The following is an 18,694-nucleotide window of genomic DNA, read 5'->3' as shown; positions in this document are numbered from 1 at the left end:
CATGGGCCACGTTCACACAGGAATAAAGACACGCTTCTGTGTCCACTTGCTGAAATCAAGAAAGCTCTACTTTTGGCCCTAAAGCACTCATGCCTGAATGGCCAAACGAACTCCACACGCAGGAGCAAATAAATCACATAAGAATCGAGTATGTAAAATTTATTAACATGTACCAGAAAGGAAGTTTCAGAATGAAGCCCTTTCCAAAGTGTTAAGTTTGCCATAAATAAACATTTATTCACTTTCGATTGATTACAATGATCGTTCTGTGATCAGGGGTTACTGTGCTCATGGACACAAGTTCCAAGATCTACTACATAGTTCTATCTTTCCTTTTGAACTTTAAAGTTTTTATTTTACAAATACAGTCTTTTTGTAAAAAGGCAGTTTTCAGTAGCAGAAAATTCTGTTTCACTGTGTGGTATTATAGTTACCAGTATATCGAAAACATGTCAAGTCAACATGAACAGGATAACAAGATGTCACAGACTAAAGCGACTTCCCTTGGGCCTGGGGAAAAGATTTGTAGCTTTTTTTCCCAAAAGTCTAACCTCTAAGGCAACTGGTTTCTAAAATCCTCAAAATACATAAATATTCTTTAGTGACTTAACTCGTATTCACTAGATGTCCCTTTTCACCATCCCATCTATGAGCTTCCATGGTTTTCCCTGTGAGGAGGATTCCAGGAAATAAGTCACTGACCATACTGCGACCGACTTAACACAACTGTAGCTTCAGTAAATAGTTCATGGAATGCTTGAGGCTGGTGACAGTTGTCTTGTAACCTGCTCCTTTAGTGGGCTGGGTTTACATAATGTATCTAAACTTTTATTGCAATCTAATTATGTACAGGAACAATCTTACAAACCTTGAATATATTTTATATATCCCCTTCTCTAGCCTTTCAAATGGGGCTTAAGAGAGAGAAAACTGCATCACTTCACTGCTGTAATGATTTAATAATAAATCAAGCAGACCTATTACCCACACGGATAATGATGCTCTCCCTAGGGAAGCTGAAATACGTACGGTCATCTTCCAGGTTCCCCTAGACTGGACCAGTGTAAAAAATTATCCCAAAGATGATGTTATTCAAGCCATTACCATGGAAGAACTAAAGTCAGCCCTTTGAATTTACAACTGAAGTTTGCAAAATTGATACTCTCCAAGAAAAAAACAATTTTCTTGCTCCTGTCTAAAGTTTCTGGCAGACTTGGAGTGTGTTAACCTAATACAGCATATACACTACATGCTAAATGCTATATACTTCAAGCAAATTTTTACATGGAGTACATAATACGTTGATATTATGATATACCAGAGACAAGACTGAAAACGCACGATTTAACAAAGAACCATTTTCCCCTTACATACTTCCTTTTATAATTTTTTTGTTTCCAACTTAATTATAAAAAGTAAATAAAGACACATATTTTCATTTCAGTGACTTGATGCCATGAAGAATCAAGTATGAAGATATCCGTCATCAGTTTATAATATAATTACACTATAGGACAAAGACAAGTTTTAAAAAAAGTTCTAATGTGTATGGCTAAATGCTTCAAATAGTTTACATTTACTGATAAATAACAGCATTCCAAATTATGGACATTTAATAATGATTAAAACTTGTAAACTGTATCACATATTAGAATACATTAATCAGCACAAGTTTTCATCATTTACATAAAATTATAGTTAGTAGAAGTTGAAAAATTTGGTTAACAGAAAAATTTTTCCAATGCCTTGGAGTACACAGAATCAAAAAAAGTAATCATACCATGGAAAATGTAAAAACCATGTAAACTTGAATTACCCTTGCAATAATACAGTTGTTTTAATTCAAACTTTCGTAATTACAAGGTTTTAAAAACAAATGGAATCCATATTAAAGGTACGTTATCACTAAAGTTTAAACAGATGTTAAGTCATGAGAAGTCTCTCATGAACCTCTATAAGGGCCCAGCCTTACCTCAAGTGGAACACAATTTTTAGCGATTTGAGAGTTAATGCATAGATGAAGAAAACGTAGGTACTGCTTGCAGAGCGGAACAATCCTATCCTACGCACTGCATCCGCCCAGACTCCATCCGTTAGGATGTTAGCTGTGACGGTACGTTAACGGTTCAAGAAAGACGTCATTGTCAGAGGAAAAGGAAAGGAGGTACCAGACTTGTACACTTAGTCTTTGACATAAAGGAACTGGCAACTCTCCAGGGCCTTCTATGATGCCACAGATTCAGCAGCTCGAGTCAACTTTCGTCTTCCAGAGCAGGCCCTCCTCTTCCCTGGCCACTGGAGGGCGGGGCCTGCTTCCCAGCAAGTGACCTTCTACCCAAAGATGTGCTTCCACAAATCATCGAAAATGTTTCACTTTCTATCATCTAGGCTTCAAATGTGAAACTGAAAAACTTTTTCACAATAAAGAATCTATAATATATCTTTTGTTTAGCTTTTATAAAAAAATTAAATAAAGTTCCACAGGGTGTTATCTCTAAAGGAGCTGTAGAAATGACAGCTTGTAGGAACTGTAGCGGATACCCTCTTTCCCATCCCAACCACAGCGACATCCGCTCACACGCACACTCGTGTGTACACAGCTCTTGGAAAACCATGGCAGCAGGACCTCTCCCCGAGCTGGCGCTTGTCGGTTATCTTACCCTTTCCTTATGAATCTCAGCCAGTCCTCCTCAGTCCCTCACGACAGGAGTTCTGCCCTGTGGCAGTGAAGGGCTAGAACCTGCTCGCCCACCATTTCCCTAATAAGCTATTACTTAGGCATTTCACACAACAGACAGGAGTTACTAGTCACCTGGGATGCTTGGTTACCCAGAGCACTCAAGGGGGAAGGAATGTCCTTGGGAGACAGACACAACAATAGGCTTCCCTTTGAGTTTAAAGGGCTGAAACTGGTACCGGGCAGGGAAGAAAGGAAGAAAGAGAACGCCACCATGCTGACGACCTCATTCATAAGGGCTTTCCATGGACTCAGAAAGAGCAGATTATTAAAAAAATAATAATAATAACTCTACTAAAAAGAGGAGTAATTACCTCCTCACCACTAAAAATGAACTCTCTCATCTGAAATCCGGAAAAGGGATTTGGCTGTTTACACTTATCAGCGCCACTCTTCCCAAATGCAGCCACTCTAACACTAAATTTGGCCCAATGTTTAAATTTCTCCTTGGTTTTGGTTTTCCTTTAAAAAATACGTAAACAAATAAGGACCAGGAAATCTCTGCTTATGAGACAAGCCTGAACACCAGCAGGAGCGGGGAAGGCCAGGAAGCGGCGCTGCGGGAAAGCGTCGGCCCGGCCCGCCGGCGGCCGGGGGCTCAGTCGCTCTCGGAGCCCTCCTTGTACTGTGCCCGGATGGCCTGGCCGTTCTGCAGGGGCATTTCTTCATAATCACTCCTGTCACAAAAGAGACCCTTGATGCCATTCGGCTTTTGACAGCTCATCTTCTGTTCTTCTCTTCCACACTGACATGCCATTTCAGCAAGAAGGCATTTCACGGCTCCGCGCTCCCCGTTTCTACCGCCTGCTGCTCCTGCCCACTCCTCACCCCCCACCGAGCACCAGGGCCCGTTGCCAGGGAGAACTGCTCCTCCTGTGGGCACCACCCATGCCAAAGTGTTCAAAAAAAGGAACACCGCTCAATCTAGTCAGAACAACGTGAAAACAGAACCCCATGGGATCACGGGACACCCCCAGGTGAAAGAAATGTCATAATGCCTTGCAAATCATTTTAGAATGATTAAGAGCCTGTTCAGTAAATGCACAGAACCAGGCGGAACGCTCACCATAGACAGCCTTCAGAGAGGCAGGGACTTACCCATAGATCACATCATCGTCAGAGTCATTCAGCATGGAGAATGCAGGGTTGTCTTTCAGCTGGGACTCTGGAGGCCAACAAAAGCATTTTTATGTGATTAGCCCGGGGAGGCAAGATGCTACCGGGAAAGGACAGGAGTCCGAAAGAGCGGGATTCAGATCCCCGCTTCCACGATTTATTATCTGTGTGACCTGAATGAATCTCGCTCCCGAGCCTGTTTCTCGCGTTCGAGCCAGGGGCAGCATCACTACTTGGCAGGCTGCTGGGCAGACCGCGCGGTGGAAGCACCCGGAGCAGAGAGGCTCCAGGGGGAACCCTCCAACGGCAGCTGTGATCCGGCTATGTTCTCCCAAGTCCACGTGGGTAGCGGGGGCGGAAAACACCCGGGAGACCAGAGGCGCCCGCCCTGCTCCCTCCCACCCCCGGGAGGAAGCAAGCCACCCAGCCTCGTTTCTTCATCTCAGGAGGGACTAACTGCATCTTCATCACAGAGCTGCTGTGAGGCTCGAGTGGGACCTCTTCACGAAGGTGCTTTGAGAACTCACACAACACGGAAGTCAGGCGGTGGGCCTGAAATGCTACACCCCTGCCCAAGTGCCAGGAAGTCAGGAAGTTCCCGTCCTTTTCAGCCTGTGTGACAGTCTGGCTCTTCTTACATTCTGGCTTTCTCTGGATGGCCATGGCACGAGCGTGCAACAGACCTGGCTTCACACGGCTCGGGGACATGCTTATGCCGGGACCCACTACCAGAACCACTGTTCCCGTCTTGTGCTGAAATGACACAGCACATGCTGTGTTCTAACTACGACTCAGGGCTTACCCTGCAGCTTACCTCATCCCTCTGTGCTAGGGTTGGGGGCCCAGCACTAACAGGGAACCCGGGAGGTGGGTCCTGAACTGCTGTGAAGCCATCTGGCCAGCAACCCAGGCCCAGGGTGGCTTACCATACAGGGCGTTCTTCGATGGAGAATACACAAAGGCCAAAGTGTAGAGGTAAAAGTTCAACAAGCCATAGAAAGATAAGAATTCAGCTGGTGATACTGGTCAAGGGAAATCAGCAGCCCCGGAACACTACGTATTTGGACATTTCAGCTGGGGTCTTTGCTTTCAGTCTGGCTGCTCCTTCTAACCACAGCAGTCCTTTCCACTGCTCACCACCAGCGAGGACCTCGGGGTTCCACGGCCCAAACAGCAGGACCCCAGAGGGCAAGCCCACAGCCAAAGGTTACAATAACCTTTCAAGGTCACCTGTAAATAACAGGTGCACCGTGCTCTTTTCTATCCATGGAAACCTCTGGAGGTGGCAGGACCTGATGTGATCAAGTTACTCACAAAGGGCAGGAGGGCTGTGCACACATACGGGTAAATAAAGAATGCAATCAAGAACTGGAACAGTCTCTCAAACCAGTCGTTCTTCATCTTTTCTGCATTACAGACCCCTTTGAGAAGTTGATAAAAGGTTAGTGTGAAATCCAGCCACTAAAATTTGAAAAATCCTGCATTACTTCTAAGGATGTAAGAAGCCCCAAGGAAAGAAGCTAAGATATAAGGGATCAACTCTAAAGCGCCCCCTGATGGACGCCATCACTGAAAGGAGGAGTGGCAAGCTCCGTCAGCGGCCAAGCATCTGAAGAGGAGTTTAGTGGACAAGCAGCCTGTCCCACGGGTCTCAGGGACACGCAGGAACCGAAGGACATCCTGCTACCTTATGAGCCTTTTCTGGGGACACAGGCTTAAACTGCCCTAATCACCACAACCTGTGGACACCGCAGCTGGATACATCTGGGTGATGGGGAGAGAGGACTCTCAAATCGGGCTCAGCCTCCCCCTCAGTGCTCCGTGGGGAGAACAGGCACCTCGGACTGATGCGAGGTTCTGAATGGGGCTTGGGTTCCCGAAGAATCCCCAGGGACCGGAGAGCAGGGTGGTGGGGAGAGCAGCTGGGGCGTGTGACTCCCTCGGGACCGCTTCGCCCTGCCGAGCCTGAGCCGCCGCCCACGGGAGTGGGCCGTGGAGGGGCCCGCGGCACGCAAGGCACCACAGTGCGGTGACCTGCCTCTTCTTCACGTCTGCAGCCCTGACACACTAACCACCCCGTGCAGAGCGTGGTCCTGAAGCCCGAAGGCTTCCCACTGAAAGGATATAATTCTGGTAGTGAGTTGACAGTTCAGCAACAAAATTGTCTTGTAATACTTGTGCTCCAAACCTTAAATAAAGGATGACGATGCTGAAAAAAAGGGGGAGGGACAGTAAGTAAACAGAGATGAGGAAATGGCACCAGCTTCACAGAACTCATTCCATTCACCCCGTGCACGTGGTCCATTCACTACAATTTCTGCACGGACCCGTGCGCACCCCCGGGCCTGCGAGAGCACATGCGCACACGCACACAGCACCCCGGCCTCAGGTGCTTGGTCTCAGAGTCAGGAGGGCTGCTGCTGGGGCAGAAGCAGCTAACCATGCCACAGACCATGTCGCAGCCCCACATCAGGGGCCCGGAAGCACCCCATCAGCACGTCCTTCCCTTCTCGCACTGCCTTAGATCTCATTTCCACGACCAGCTCCTACCACAAACGACAAGGCCCTGAGGAAGTCACATTTCCCTCCTCGGGCTCAGCGATTCTCACAGTGAGGAAGCATGGCACCTCTGTTCAGACACCCGCCTGCGGATACACATGAGGACAGAAGGTTCTGAGGACAGGGAGCTCCGCAGCCGACGCGGCTCTCCCCTGAACAACTCCACAGCCTCCAGATCGGCACCCCGCGCTCCTCTTCCCTCCCTGTGGTCCACTGTCCACAAGGACCAAGACCGATCGCTAACAAAAGCGCAAATCGGAGCCCTTCACCTCCCGGCTCTGACCCCTCCCAAGGGTTCCTTCCCATCACCGAAAATAAACTGGGACTCCTCCTGGTGGCGTGCAGGGCCCGACCTCACCTCTCCGGGGGCCACCCTCCCTTCACGTCCTCACCTCCTGGGACACTGCTGTCCCCATGTGTCTCCAGGGCTCCTCCCTCAGACCCCAGGCCAGTGTCCCCTCCTCAGAGAGACGTCCCCTCCAGTCCCTGTCTAAAGCAGAACCTCTTCTGCCATCGTCACACATCTCGGTTTTCATTATAGGACTTATGCTATTGATCTACTTGTTTATCACCGTCTTCCTCCATTGGAATGTAAGCCCCGTGAGAGGGAGGAACTTGTTGGCCTGCTGACCGGAGCAGACACTCCATACACACTTGTTGGACAAACAATTGAGTCCCCTTGAAGCTTATATGAAGAAAGACCAGAAAGGCAGAATGACTTCTAAGTCAGACTCTACGGAGGTCACCATAGGTGTCCCACTGCCAACCTGTGGACTCAGACTGCAAGAGAGTGAGGACGTGTGAGGGGACGTGAAGGGTGTGAGAGAGAGAAAGAGTGTGTGTGTGCGGGGGTGTGAGAGGGAGTGTGTGTGAGAGGATATGTGAGAGAGTGAGGGGTGTGAGAGTGTGTGTGAGGGGGTGAGTGTGTGAGACGGGGATGTGAGAGTCTGTGAGGGAGTGAGTGAAAGTGTGTGTGAGTGTGTGTGTATGTGTGTGTGTGTGCGCGTAAAAGGGCGCGAGGGCGCATGAGGGAGCATGTGTGACAAGCAGAGCGCGCCTGTGCACCAGGCGCTGAGGAAGGGCTGCCTCCACGGTGCGGGCCCTGGTTTCCAGGTGAACGCGGATGCTGAACGAAGCGCGAGCTCACGAAGTCCACGCTGAGTTCGTGTGGTGTGGTGAGCGATGAGCACGACCCAGCGGGTAAGGGACGCGGGTGCCCACGGGAGGCCGCAGCTCAGGCAGCCGGGGCACCCAGAGCTGCCCTGCAAAGCCAGCCTCTCAGAGTCTCTGTGCGGTTCCCGCCTAGGAAAAGGGCTGGCAGCCATTTATTTGCCATCTAAACCGCCAAGGAAGAAAGGCAAGTGACCAGATTTTTTTCCCTCTGGACTTGGATTTTAGCAGAAAGAGACAAACCACAAACAACCCGACAATGACCTGGCATGCATTCACAGAAACAGCGTCGTCCCCGGGCCTCAGCCTCCGCAGACGCCCACCGAAGCGTCCCCTCCCCCCGGGGCCACCACGCTGCAGGTCAAGGACACCCACGGTACTGAATTCAAATGCACGGTCCTCTCCTTGGAGCACCAAAAGGATGCCAGGTGCCAAGTCCACACGCACGGCATTCTAGTCCTTTCCCCCGCGTTGGGCTGTGGCTGCTCCAACATGGCGCCGGCAGAGCAAGCAGGGGCTCCGCCAGTGCGGGCCGGCGGGCTCGGGCCACGCGGCTCAGTCCCTGGCCACTCCCCGGGGCGTTTACAACACAACAGGAGCTCTCCCGGCCGCTGTGCACACTCAGTGCCTGCCCTGCGCAAGAGGCCCTCTGACCTACTGAACAGATTTGGCTAGAAATGCCCTAAAATTAACTCTGTTGAAAGGGGAGAAAAGATACTCATGACAGGAAAATACAAATTCACTGTTTTGCTTCTTTGAAGAAATAAAGTCTTCTTACCTAATGACAAGCACTACAAAAGTCAATGCAGTCAAAAATTTTAACCTGAGATCTGAAAAAGAAATAAATACCCCATTAAACCACTTGGGAAGTAAATTCCATTCTCATCTCAGGGAGCTTAAAAATAAAGACAAAAAATAAACAAAGCCTTCTGAACAAAACCCCTCCTCCCTCTGGACTTTAAGCCTGTGTGCACCTGAAGCGCAGAAGAAATGCTGTCCCACCTCCCCAGAGTCAGGGAGGATCCCCAGAGACACCATGGCCATTATTATTTGATTGTGACAGATTGAGGGAAAGGATCCTAGGAGATCAGGTGAGTTGCCCTGACTCAGGACTAGGAAAACGGCCCCAGCCACCTCCTCTGCAAGGTACGATTCTGGAAGGATTCAGGCAGCTCCAATAGCCACACTGGCACCCAGGGCCCCAGGGGGCTTCCACCCCACAGGCCTCCCTCCAGCGCTGGTCTGAGGCACTGTCTAAAAGGCCCAGAGTTACCCATTCAGCCCTGTTGTGGCTCCCCAGGGACTGAAGGCACTGGTTTCCCCCCCAGCATGAGGGAGTGGGACAGGTCCCCATCCAGGTCAGGCCTCTTGCTGGGTGGACCCCAGCCACTCCTCCCACTGTCTGAGGTCAACTCCTGGCCCACCTTGCCTTGGGCAGTTTGTGATGTGGCACTTACCTACATAAGGCATGTGACGTAGCTCGGAACAGGCCCGCACTATCAAGAACAGAAGGTATAAAATATACACAGCTGCCACCACCATGAAGAAAATCTTCATTCCCTACAACGACACGAGATGGGCAACTGAATAAGAACAGGGGCTCAGCACTGCTCCTCCCTCCACCACCACCACAAGCAGGGAAGCCAAACATTTTTTTTTTTTTAAGATTTTATTTATTTATTTGACAGAGAGAGACACAGCGAGAGCAGGAACACAAGCAGGGCGAGTGGGAGAGGGAGAAGCAGGCTTCCCGCTGAGCAGGGAGCCCGATGTGGGACTCGATCCCAGGACTCTGGGATCATGACCTGAGCCGAAGGCAGACGCTTAACGACTGAGCCACCCAGGCGCCCCGTTTTGTTTTTTTTTTTAAGATTTTATTTCTGTAGAGCCAAACATTTTTAATAGGAGCCTAGAATCCTGAAGGTCACACTCCATAACACAGAACAAGAACGTGTTCCCACCGCTGCGACTTCCTTGGCTAGACTCGGCCTCTCATCCTGTCTGTGAGCACAGGTGGCTCACCAGGGGACAGCCCCAGCCCTTGCTAGTCAGATGAGCCAGAATCCAAGCTCCTTCCATGACGCACGGAAAGCTCCTAGCACAGGGCCTGGACGTGGCAGGTGCTCAATACACCAGTGGCGGGTCTTCACCTGTTTTCAGTTTTCTGCAGGTCTCTGGTTTCCAGTGTTTCCCCTAGTAACAGACATAGGTCACTGACTGAGAAGGGGAGAGGTGACCACAACCACGGCGATGGCTAGCCTTGCTCAAGTCCTTCCAAGTGCTGGCCAAGTGCTTCGCGTTCCTGGTCAATTCAACCTGCGCAACAACTCTTTAGGAGAGACTGCAGTATTACCCCTTTTGCAGAGGGAAAACAGAAGACTCGGGAGGGTTGGAGGCAGGCCCCCAGGAGCACAGGTTTGACCAGCAGGCTGTCCAGGAAGCTGGTACGCTGGCCCAGGTACTAGCCCCCTGTGACCTCAGACAAGACCCTTGACTGCCCCTCTGTTTCCTCACATGAAAAATGAGGGGACTGGACCAGACAAAAGCTCTAGTAACAAATTAGCATGAACCTATATTATTTTATGTAAATCTGGGGAGTTACACTCAACCAACAGCCCTTTGTATATGATCTATCACTGGGGTCTGCACAGTCTTCCCTGAGAATGTGTCAAAGCAGCTCTTCCCTGTCCCTTCCTTTGGTGTCATGCCCTCAAGGAGAAAAGGCTGCTCTGAGGCCCAGCCCCACACACACATGGCCTCAAGCCTTCCAGGGGTGTCCAGTGCCCCTCACAGGCGCAGCCCTCACTGGGCCTGCCCTGACTCAGGTCTCCTGCATGGCTTCCTCCGAGGCCCGCCGCCCCACACAACTCTGCAACAGCGCCTCCCTTCCCTGGCCTGGAATGCCGCCCCTGCTTTCCAGCTCCAGGCGCAACCCCTCCCCCCAACAACCTTACTAAAGCATTATGAGTCTAAGAAAAGAACAAAACACAAATAAAGACACCTCCTCCCCCTAGTAACTTGGGCCCACTGTCCGTAAGGACATGGCTGGCAGGACACCACACTGGTCTGTACTTACCAAGCTTTCTCTCCCTCACAAGGTCCTATATGCTTTGAGGACAAAGATCATGGCACAATGTTCATAAGGCATATACCAAGCAACCTTCAAAACTCCTCAAACTTCTAAATAATGGGATGGAAAGGCTACCGGCACTCCCCTGCTGAACTCTGGTTAAGAATCAGGTGCTCATACTACTTGCTAGGACATGTGTCGTCTCAACACAGGTTACACATCTTTCAAGATATCATCATTCACTAAACTTCCCTCTTTCTCAGAGGCCATTCCCATAAAGAACCACAGATTTTACCACTTCACGGGAAGCTCTGCAAAGCCTCCAGAGAAATGCTGGATATCACCCAAGCTCAGGATTCAACTCTGTACCTCTGGGACTGCCCTGCTGGGAGCATGTCTCCTAGACACCTTGCAGGGCTCCCTCTGGCCCCCGGCACCTCGCACATCCACACCTGGGCTCAGCAGCCAGCTGCGCCCAGGAGGGGCTGCCCTGAGATGCCAAGGGATAACGATAAACCTGGAGACTCGAGGGAAAGCCACACTTGGGGTTGACTGCCATTTGCGGACCTCTGTGTAAAATAAAGACACTGGACCCCTTGTTTGAAAGTACAAAGTATTCTAAATTGGTGAGAGCAGAGCATTACCCAGGGTGCTGGGCCCTGTGGCTGCCAGGCCTGCAGGCCCACACAAGCTGGCCTGGCCACTCCATTCATTAGCTTGGAAACCTTTCTCGACTTTAGAGAGTTAAATGAACAAAAATGTTTTCTTAATTGCTCTACAATGTTCCTAAAATCTGACACACCTTCTGTGCCTCAACCATAAACCAAGGAATGGGAGTGACAACTTTTTTTTTAAAGGGTTTTTTATTTATTCATTTGAGAGAGAGCCACTGAGACCGGGGCGCGGGATGGGGGGGGTTCAGGTAGGGTTAGAGGGAGAGACAGACTCCCCACTGAGCAGGGAGCCTTACAGATGCGGGGCTCAATCCCAGGACCCCGGGATCATGACCCGAGCTGAAACCAAGAGTTGGATGCTTAACCAACTGCGCCACTCAGGTGCCCCAAGACCTCCTTCTTTTAAAAAGAATTTTAGTGTTTATAAACAAATATTACCTCTAGTCCCGGAAAACTAAGTCTGGACATTTAGCAAAAGACATATTAGGTGAAGAAAGCTCATTTCACCCCAAACAGCCGCCTTCTAAGCAAGGGCGATTTCTACCGAATATTCTTTCAACCTTTTTTTAAGATTTTATTTATTGGGGTGTCTGGGTGGCTCAGTTAAGCGTCTACCTTCAGCTCAGGTCACGATCCCGGAATCCCGTGTTGGAGCCCCACATCAGACTCCCTACTCAGCAGGAAGTCTGCTTTTCCCTCTCCCTCTGCCCTTCCCCCTGCTCATTCTCTCTCTCACTCTCTCAAATAAATCTTTTTTATTTTAGAAAGAGAGAGAGAGAGCACAAGCAGAGGGATCTGCAGAGGGAGAGAGAGAAGTAACTCCCCGCTGAGTAGGGAGCCTGACAGGGGTTCTATCCCAGGACCCCAGGATCGTGACCTGAGCTGAAGGCACACTCTTAACTGACTAAGCCACCCAGGCGCCCCGACAACTTTGTTTTTAAAAGCTTATTTCTCATACTACTCACACATTTTTCCAAAGTTTACACCCGTGAACCTTCTATAGGCTCCCCTAAACAACCAGTTAGCAAGCTCATGTCAGCAGCACATTTTAAGTTACCAAATTGAGTATTTTTAAAAAACTGCATTTAAAGAAAACCCTCAGGCATCATTAATAATCCTTACCTGAAAATTTCCTGTGTCAACTCGATACTGGTACATTGGATCGTGTAATTCATTAACTCTGAAAATACAATATTATAAAAAATCATAGATCAATAACTAGCTTACTTTTCATTGTATACTTTCATTTGGCTTTTATTTTTTTTATTTTTTTTTATTTTATTTTTTTAAAGATTTTATTTACTTATTTGCCAGAGAGAGAGATAGCAAGAGCAGGAACACAAGCAGGGGGAGTGGGAGGAGAAGCAGGCTTCCCGTGGAGCAGGGAGCCCGATGCGGGGCTCGATCCCAGGACCCTGGGATCATGACCTGAGCCAAAGGCAGACGCTTAACGACTGAGCCACCCAGGTGCCCTTCATTTGGCTTTTTACAAAAACTTTTTAACAGAGGGCAGTGCCTGGCTGGCTCAGTCAGATGAAGATGACGCTTCATCTCGGGGTTGTGAGTTCAAGCCCCACATCAGGTGTAGAGATGATAAATAAATAAATAAATCTTATTAACATAAACAAATTAACCAACAGTAAGATTTTTAAAAAGTAATCCTAAATTTCACATTGTAAATGCATCCGGTGCTACTGAACTGTTTGCCTGCAGTTGTCTACACTGTGAAGTCACAGTATTTTTCATTACAAAAAATCCCTCTCTCTCCTGCAACGTCAAGAACTGTTTTCAGGCACCTTTCCAATGGCACGGATGGGCACTGGGGAGAGACGAGTACACAAAGAAAGCTATAAAAGTCCATGCCGACTTCCACGCAACTCGTTTTAAAGTGAAGCTGGATAGCTGAGGAGGCAGGGACAGGGCAGGGAGACGAGGTGGGCTGAATTCTGTCATTACTGGGCCATGGAGTCAGACGTGCCGAAGGCCAAAACCATAACCCTGGAATGGAACTCCTTTCTGCAGAAAATCCCACTCAGGTGCATCGGGCTGTGACCACATTAGGCTTGTGCGTTGGTCCCATTTTACAGAAAGACAAAACCACTATGTCACCATAAGCCTTGGGAGCCAGTGCAGGGATGGGGATGCAGGGATGGGGAGTTCACGGGTGCAAGCCCAAGGAGAAACTAAAGCTTCTGGTGGGGAGGAGCGAGCCAGGCCCCCTGAGTACCGTTCCTACAGACGACAACGTCTTTGCCACTTTGAAGGAGAAATCTTTCCAGCTGAGACTAGAACTGTGTTACCTACATGCCAGTCAGGCTGAAATGAATCCTCAGTTCAAGTCACACTATCAAGTCTTGAAACCCTGTGACAGATTCCTTTCCGGATGGGTTCACAAAATACAGTGAGACTTCGGATCTGTCCACCTTTGTCAAATGCTTTCCATGCCTAAGGTTTCACACATAACAAAATTACTCACGTCTGCCATATTCCCAGTGTGACAGAAGCCAACCACAATAGTCCAACAATGAAGAATTTAGGCAAATAGAAAGTCAAACACTTCCTTTCTCCCTAAAAATCAAAGAAAAAGTAAGAAATAAGTTAGTAATTCTAGCAAACCATTAACCCCTAGTAGACCACACTAGATCACAGACACTCCGATCATTTCTACATAGCATGCACTCTTCTGCTGACGGAGGCTGAAGACAGATTCTCAAGGAGACGTTGATCGTAAGGACTGTCACCAGAGTGTGGGCCAGAAGGACGGGGTCTCGGACCCCCTCTGGCAGGGCTGGGTGGATGCTCACCTGGACGCGTACCCCGTGATACACACAGAGCCAGAAGAGCAGCAAGGCACATAGGAACACGGACTGAAAGAGATCGTCCAGCATGCCCGGAACCCAGCTGTTCACCAGGAAGGAGAGCGGGAAGAACGGATCTGGAAGGCAACAGACAGAAGGGCCTGATGGACGCAGGCTCTCCCCACCCAGCACAGGGCATCCGTCCTCTCGTCCTCTCGGTGAGGGCAGGACTCACCATCACCTTCTCCTCAGTCAGAGCCAAAGGGAGGTAGTCAACTAAAGGCTGTTTTGTCTTTCAAAACACCGAAAAGCCAGTGAACAGATCGCTGCAGTGATCACTACAGAGCTCCGTCTGCTCGCACCACCCGCGGCTCCCGCAGGCCTGCGAGTCCCGCGGCGGCTCTGCAAGCAAACGCCTTCTGAAGCAGGGGAAGAGAACAGACGGCCGTGTCTGCGGCCCTTCCCGGTTCTAACTACCCGAGCAGTCACTTGTCTGTGAGAGCTGCCAGGCATCTGCCCGGCCTGGTGCAGCACGTTTCCCGCGCTCTGGGGCGGCCACCTGTTCCTCCAGCGCCCGGGCTCTTCTGGAGACTCTGCAGCTTTATGCTTTAAAGGGGGAAAGCTCCAAAACAAAAATGGGCACCTACCATTGTAAAGCAGCAGCAGAGGCAAAAGAATGGACATCCACTTCTGCTCCATCCCCCAGTCTCGCATGGAAAACTTCCGGAGGGAATGTGCAAACAGGCACTGCAAACCGAATCAGCAACGCAAGTTACTGTGTTTGCTTCCGCCTTGCTCAGCAGCACGTTGTTAAGTCTTCCCAGACTGATGGTCAGTCTTCCCAGACTGATGGTCAGCCAAATCTGAGTTAACCCCTTGCTGCCCTGAGATAAGAAGTGAATCACCGGCAAGGAGCTGCGGGTAAGAGGGTCACAAGCTGTTCTCCCAGGGGCAGGAGGGGGCAGGGAATACACCGGCCATAACCCCCTGCCCCCACCCCTCCCAGCTCCCCCGGGACAGGCTACTTCTATCAGGTCGGCCCCACACACCCACACAGAGGACCTCCCTGGGGATAGGCCACACGCTCCCAGCCAGGCGACATCTGCAGATGGCACCAGCTTGTAAGGAGGGCACCAGGGCTCCCTGAACAAAAGGAAATGAGGCCGGTAACCATGGTCAGAGGACGTGTTTATTTTCAAACACCTCCCTGAAGAAGCTGTGTTGAGCCATGGGAGTTTCTTTAAAGTACTTTAAAACATTACACAATTTGTATAAAAAGACCTGGAGTTTTTTGTTTTGTTTTTTTTTTTCTGTAATCTAACATAAGCCAGTGATTTCCAAGGGAATTTGGACTTCCTGGGCGGATGGGCCATTTCTCCCAGCCTGTGAGGCTCAGGCTCATTTCTCTTGTTTAAGAACATCATGCCATGGGTGCCCGCCCTTTGGGCCCCAGAGTGTGGCAGCAGACCCTCAGATAACAGAGACGCTTCAAGAGACAGCAAGGGTTTCTGCTGACCAAACACCAACTGCCGCTCTCCACTCAGCTTTAGTAGGTTCGTTAGGGGAAGCCCTGGGCATGGCTGGGACCGCAATCCCCAGCTCTCTGCAGGTTCCACCGTCCACCAGCGGCTGTGTCCTCTCCCCCCATACACACTCAGGTCCCATGTCACCACCAACTGGCACCTTCCTCACACGTCTGTCCCCACAAGCCTATGTCCTTCTGTGTACAGTTGGACTGTGAAGTGATCCTTGCTTGGGTGGCAATTCCCCCACTGCAAAGAGGGGATAATCTCCTGAATGGCACACCCTCCGTGTCAGCAAGGGGCAAGCAGCTGAGGGGTGGGCCATCACCCTTCAGATGGCACGGAGTACCAACACACGCCCTCTCTTCCTCCAGTATGTATGTGCGTATGGATTGATGTCCTTCCTCCAGTTTTAAATTCCCATCTTCACCGACTGGGCCTCTGTGGGGATCGCGTGTGCTTCAAGGGTAAGTATTTGCCCCAAAGCCACAGGGTGCTTGCAGACACTGAACTCAGAGCCCAAAGGAGCCAAAAGCTTGTACTGCCAAACCCACTCATCTGCGGCCTTCCTCCTGAAAAAGCCCAGAGACCAAAAGGTCTGGTACAATTTTCCAGACGTAAAAACCCAGGCATGTGCCGTTATCTGCCTGCGTAAAAAGAAGGTCGTTCAAACACGGCGGGTGAAATGGCACTGTCACTGCACCCTGATGAGCATTTACTTGAAAGGGTCTGTCACCACTGGACACCACACAGAGGTCCTTACAAACTGATGCCAAGCTCTCTTTTTGCACGGTAGCACCTAGCTGACATTTGGAGTATTTGGTAATATCAGGTCGGCCCGTTGGATGGAGCATCTGAGTTCAGATAAATCTCCTGCGTGGTTCACATTTTTTTTTTAATTTAAACTCAGGCTAGTTAACATATAGTGTAATATTGGTTTCGAGAGTAGAAGTTAGTGATTTGTCCCTTACATACAACACCCAGTGCTCATCCCAGTACATGCCCTCCTTAATCCCCATCCCCCATTCAGCCATCCGCCCTCCCGCCTTCCCTCCAGTAACCCTGTTTGTTCTCTATAGTTAAGAGGCTCTTACGGTTCGCCTCCACAGTTCACACTGTGATAATCGTAATTCATAAATTAACTCTGCCCTTGTCAGGATTCTGACGTGGTCTGTCAGGCAAATGGGACTTACAGTGACAATGAAGGTAAGCACCACAAAGACGAATCGGAACCAAATTTCCAATTGGGAAAATGCAGGGTCATAAGTCTTCCACTAAAATGTAAAGCAGGAAAATAATTTGAAAAAAAAAATCCATCTAAAAGGAAGTACACCAGATTAGTAATAATAGTTATCTCTAGATAAAATACTATAATTTTAAATGTTCTCTCTTCTATGCCTTCTTACATGTTCTAAAAAATTTTAACACTTAGTACATTTTATTTTTATATTAAAGAACACAGACTTTGAAAATCTTAATTATAAGAGTTGGAAATTGTTTTAAATGGTCATATTAATGATAAATCTGACAAATTATTCTGTAATCACAAGAAGAGCATTTGGCTTATAAATTTCATATCAAAAAATCAATGCTGTCGGGGTGTCTGAGTGGCCCAGTCAGTTAAGTATCTGACTGTTGGTTTTGGCTCAGGTCATGATCTCAGGGTTGCGAGATCGAGCCCCGCATCGGGCTCTGCGCTGACTGTGGAGCCTGCTTAAGATTCCCTCTCTCCCTCTCCCTCTGCCCGCCCCTACCCTCACACGCACTCTCTATCTCTAAAAAAGAAAAATCAATACTGTCAATCCCTTTATTAGAAAAAGCCATGTTTTCCATTAAAAGAAAGAGATTTTTAAAAGATGCAAAAATGTGAGTAGGTAGGATATTCTAAAAAAAGATTAAGTGAAACACATAAATATGAATCTGACACCAAAAAGTACAATGGAATGACAGGTGTCAGCTCTCATGCTGAGTAGATTCACTCCTATCAAGTATACACCTAACGGAGTGGAGGATGCATGCACCACATACCGATGGCAGGCAGAAGGCAGCCCTTCCAATCTCGGTCACAAGCCAGATTTCTCACCAGACCCCAGAACACTGCACTGCACTGGGCCAGTGAGCCCCACTGTTTTAATGCATTTAAAATCATTTGAGCAGTTTTGAAAAATCTACTTCAGAATAGAGTTAAAGACATGAGATTTACCTAACTTACCTGAAACATTTAAAATACCCACACCCACCCACACACACAGGTACACACACACATACACACACGACACATACACACAGTTTAAGACACTGCACAGGAGGCAATGAAGGACAGTCATCTCTGGCTGGTAAGAGAGAGGTGCACCCTCTGGCTGCCCCGAGCCATGGTGGGGAGGGAGCCCAAGCAGGGAATCATGGACATACTCCTGGAAGTCCAGGGAGACAATCCACTGGCTGTGATTCAAAGTACAGAGTACTGAGAGGAGAGCTGGAAGACAGAGCTCTGGACACCTGCCAAAGGTGGTCCCCCTCACGTCTCCACCTGAACACTGATCAGGGCATGATGCACAAAGGGTCACTGGGTAGCATACCCCAGTGGTGAGAAGGAAGTAGCTTTAGACTTCATGCTGGTTTGGTCCCACCTAGAGAAGTTTAAAAGCAAGGCCTAAAAAAGTCAAGCCATTTCCAAGTAACTTCACAACATCCCAGAACAAAGCTCAAAGACATCTATAAGAATACAAAATCTAACATCAATAATGCCTGGCATTAAATAAAAAATACCGGACATGTAATGCTGTGGTGTGTCAACTATACTCATAAACGAAAGAAAGATAGGAAAAAAAGAAAGAAAAAAGAAAAATACCTAACGAAAAAAACAAGAAAATCTGAACTGTAACGAGGAAAAAAAAAAAAGAATCAATCAAAACTGCTCCAGGGGGCGCCTGGGTGGCTCAGTTGGTTAAGCGACTGCCTTCGGCTCAGGTCATGGTCCTGGAGTCCCAGGATCGAGTCCCACATCGGGCTCTCTGCTCAGCAGGGAGTCTGCGTCTCCCTCTGAC

At 49.0% G+C, this 18,694-nt stretch overlaps 1 protein-coding gene across 5 annotated transcripts in view; it reads right to left on the bottom strand.

Moving 5' to 3' along the window:
- Positions 1–144: 144 nt before the first annotated feature.
- The window catches only part of TMEM181 (transmembrane protein 181), a 73,351-nt gene continuing 54,801 nt past the window's right edge, over positions 145–18,694 (bottom strand). For 4 of the 5 annotated variants that reach the window (XM_081829246.1, XM_081829248.1, XM_081829249.1 and 1 more), the window contains 11 exons: positions 16,841–16,921; positions 14,772–14,871; positions 14,131–14,261; positions 13,803–13,894; positions 12,449–12,506; positions 9,040–9,142; positions 8,361–8,412; positions 5,980–6,062; positions 4,780–4,869; positions 3,836–3,902; positions 2,461–3,414 (listed from right to left, as the gene is read on the bottom strand). In XM_081829246.1, coding sequence (XP_081685372.1) covers positions 3,336–3,414; positions 3,836–3,902; positions 4,780–4,869; positions 5,980–6,062; positions 8,361–8,412; positions 9,040–9,142; positions 12,449–12,506; positions 13,803–13,894; positions 14,131–14,261; positions 14,772–14,871; positions 16,841–16,921 — 936 coding nt within the window. In that variant the 3' untranslated portion in view covers positions 2,461–3,335. Of the gene's footprint in view, positions 1,508–2,460; positions 3,415–3,835; positions 3,903–4,779; positions 4,870–5,979; positions 6,063–8,360; positions 8,413–9,039; positions 9,143–12,448; positions 12,507–13,802; positions 13,895–14,130; positions 14,262–14,771; positions 14,872–16,840; positions 16,922–18,694 lie in introns of those variants that run through there. The other variant, XM_081829247.1, reaches the window with a different exon arrangement.

This window comes from Leptonychotes weddellii, chromosome 8, assembly GCF_054177405.1.
Source record: "Leptonychotes weddellii isolate Sample4059 chromosome 8, ASM5417740v2, whole genome shotgun sequence".
Taxonomy (NCBI): domain Eukaryota; kingdom Metazoa; phylum Chordata; class Mammalia; order Carnivora; family Phocidae; genus Leptonychotes; species Leptonychotes weddellii.
This window is presented reverse-complemented; position numbering and strand designations above follow the sequence as displayed.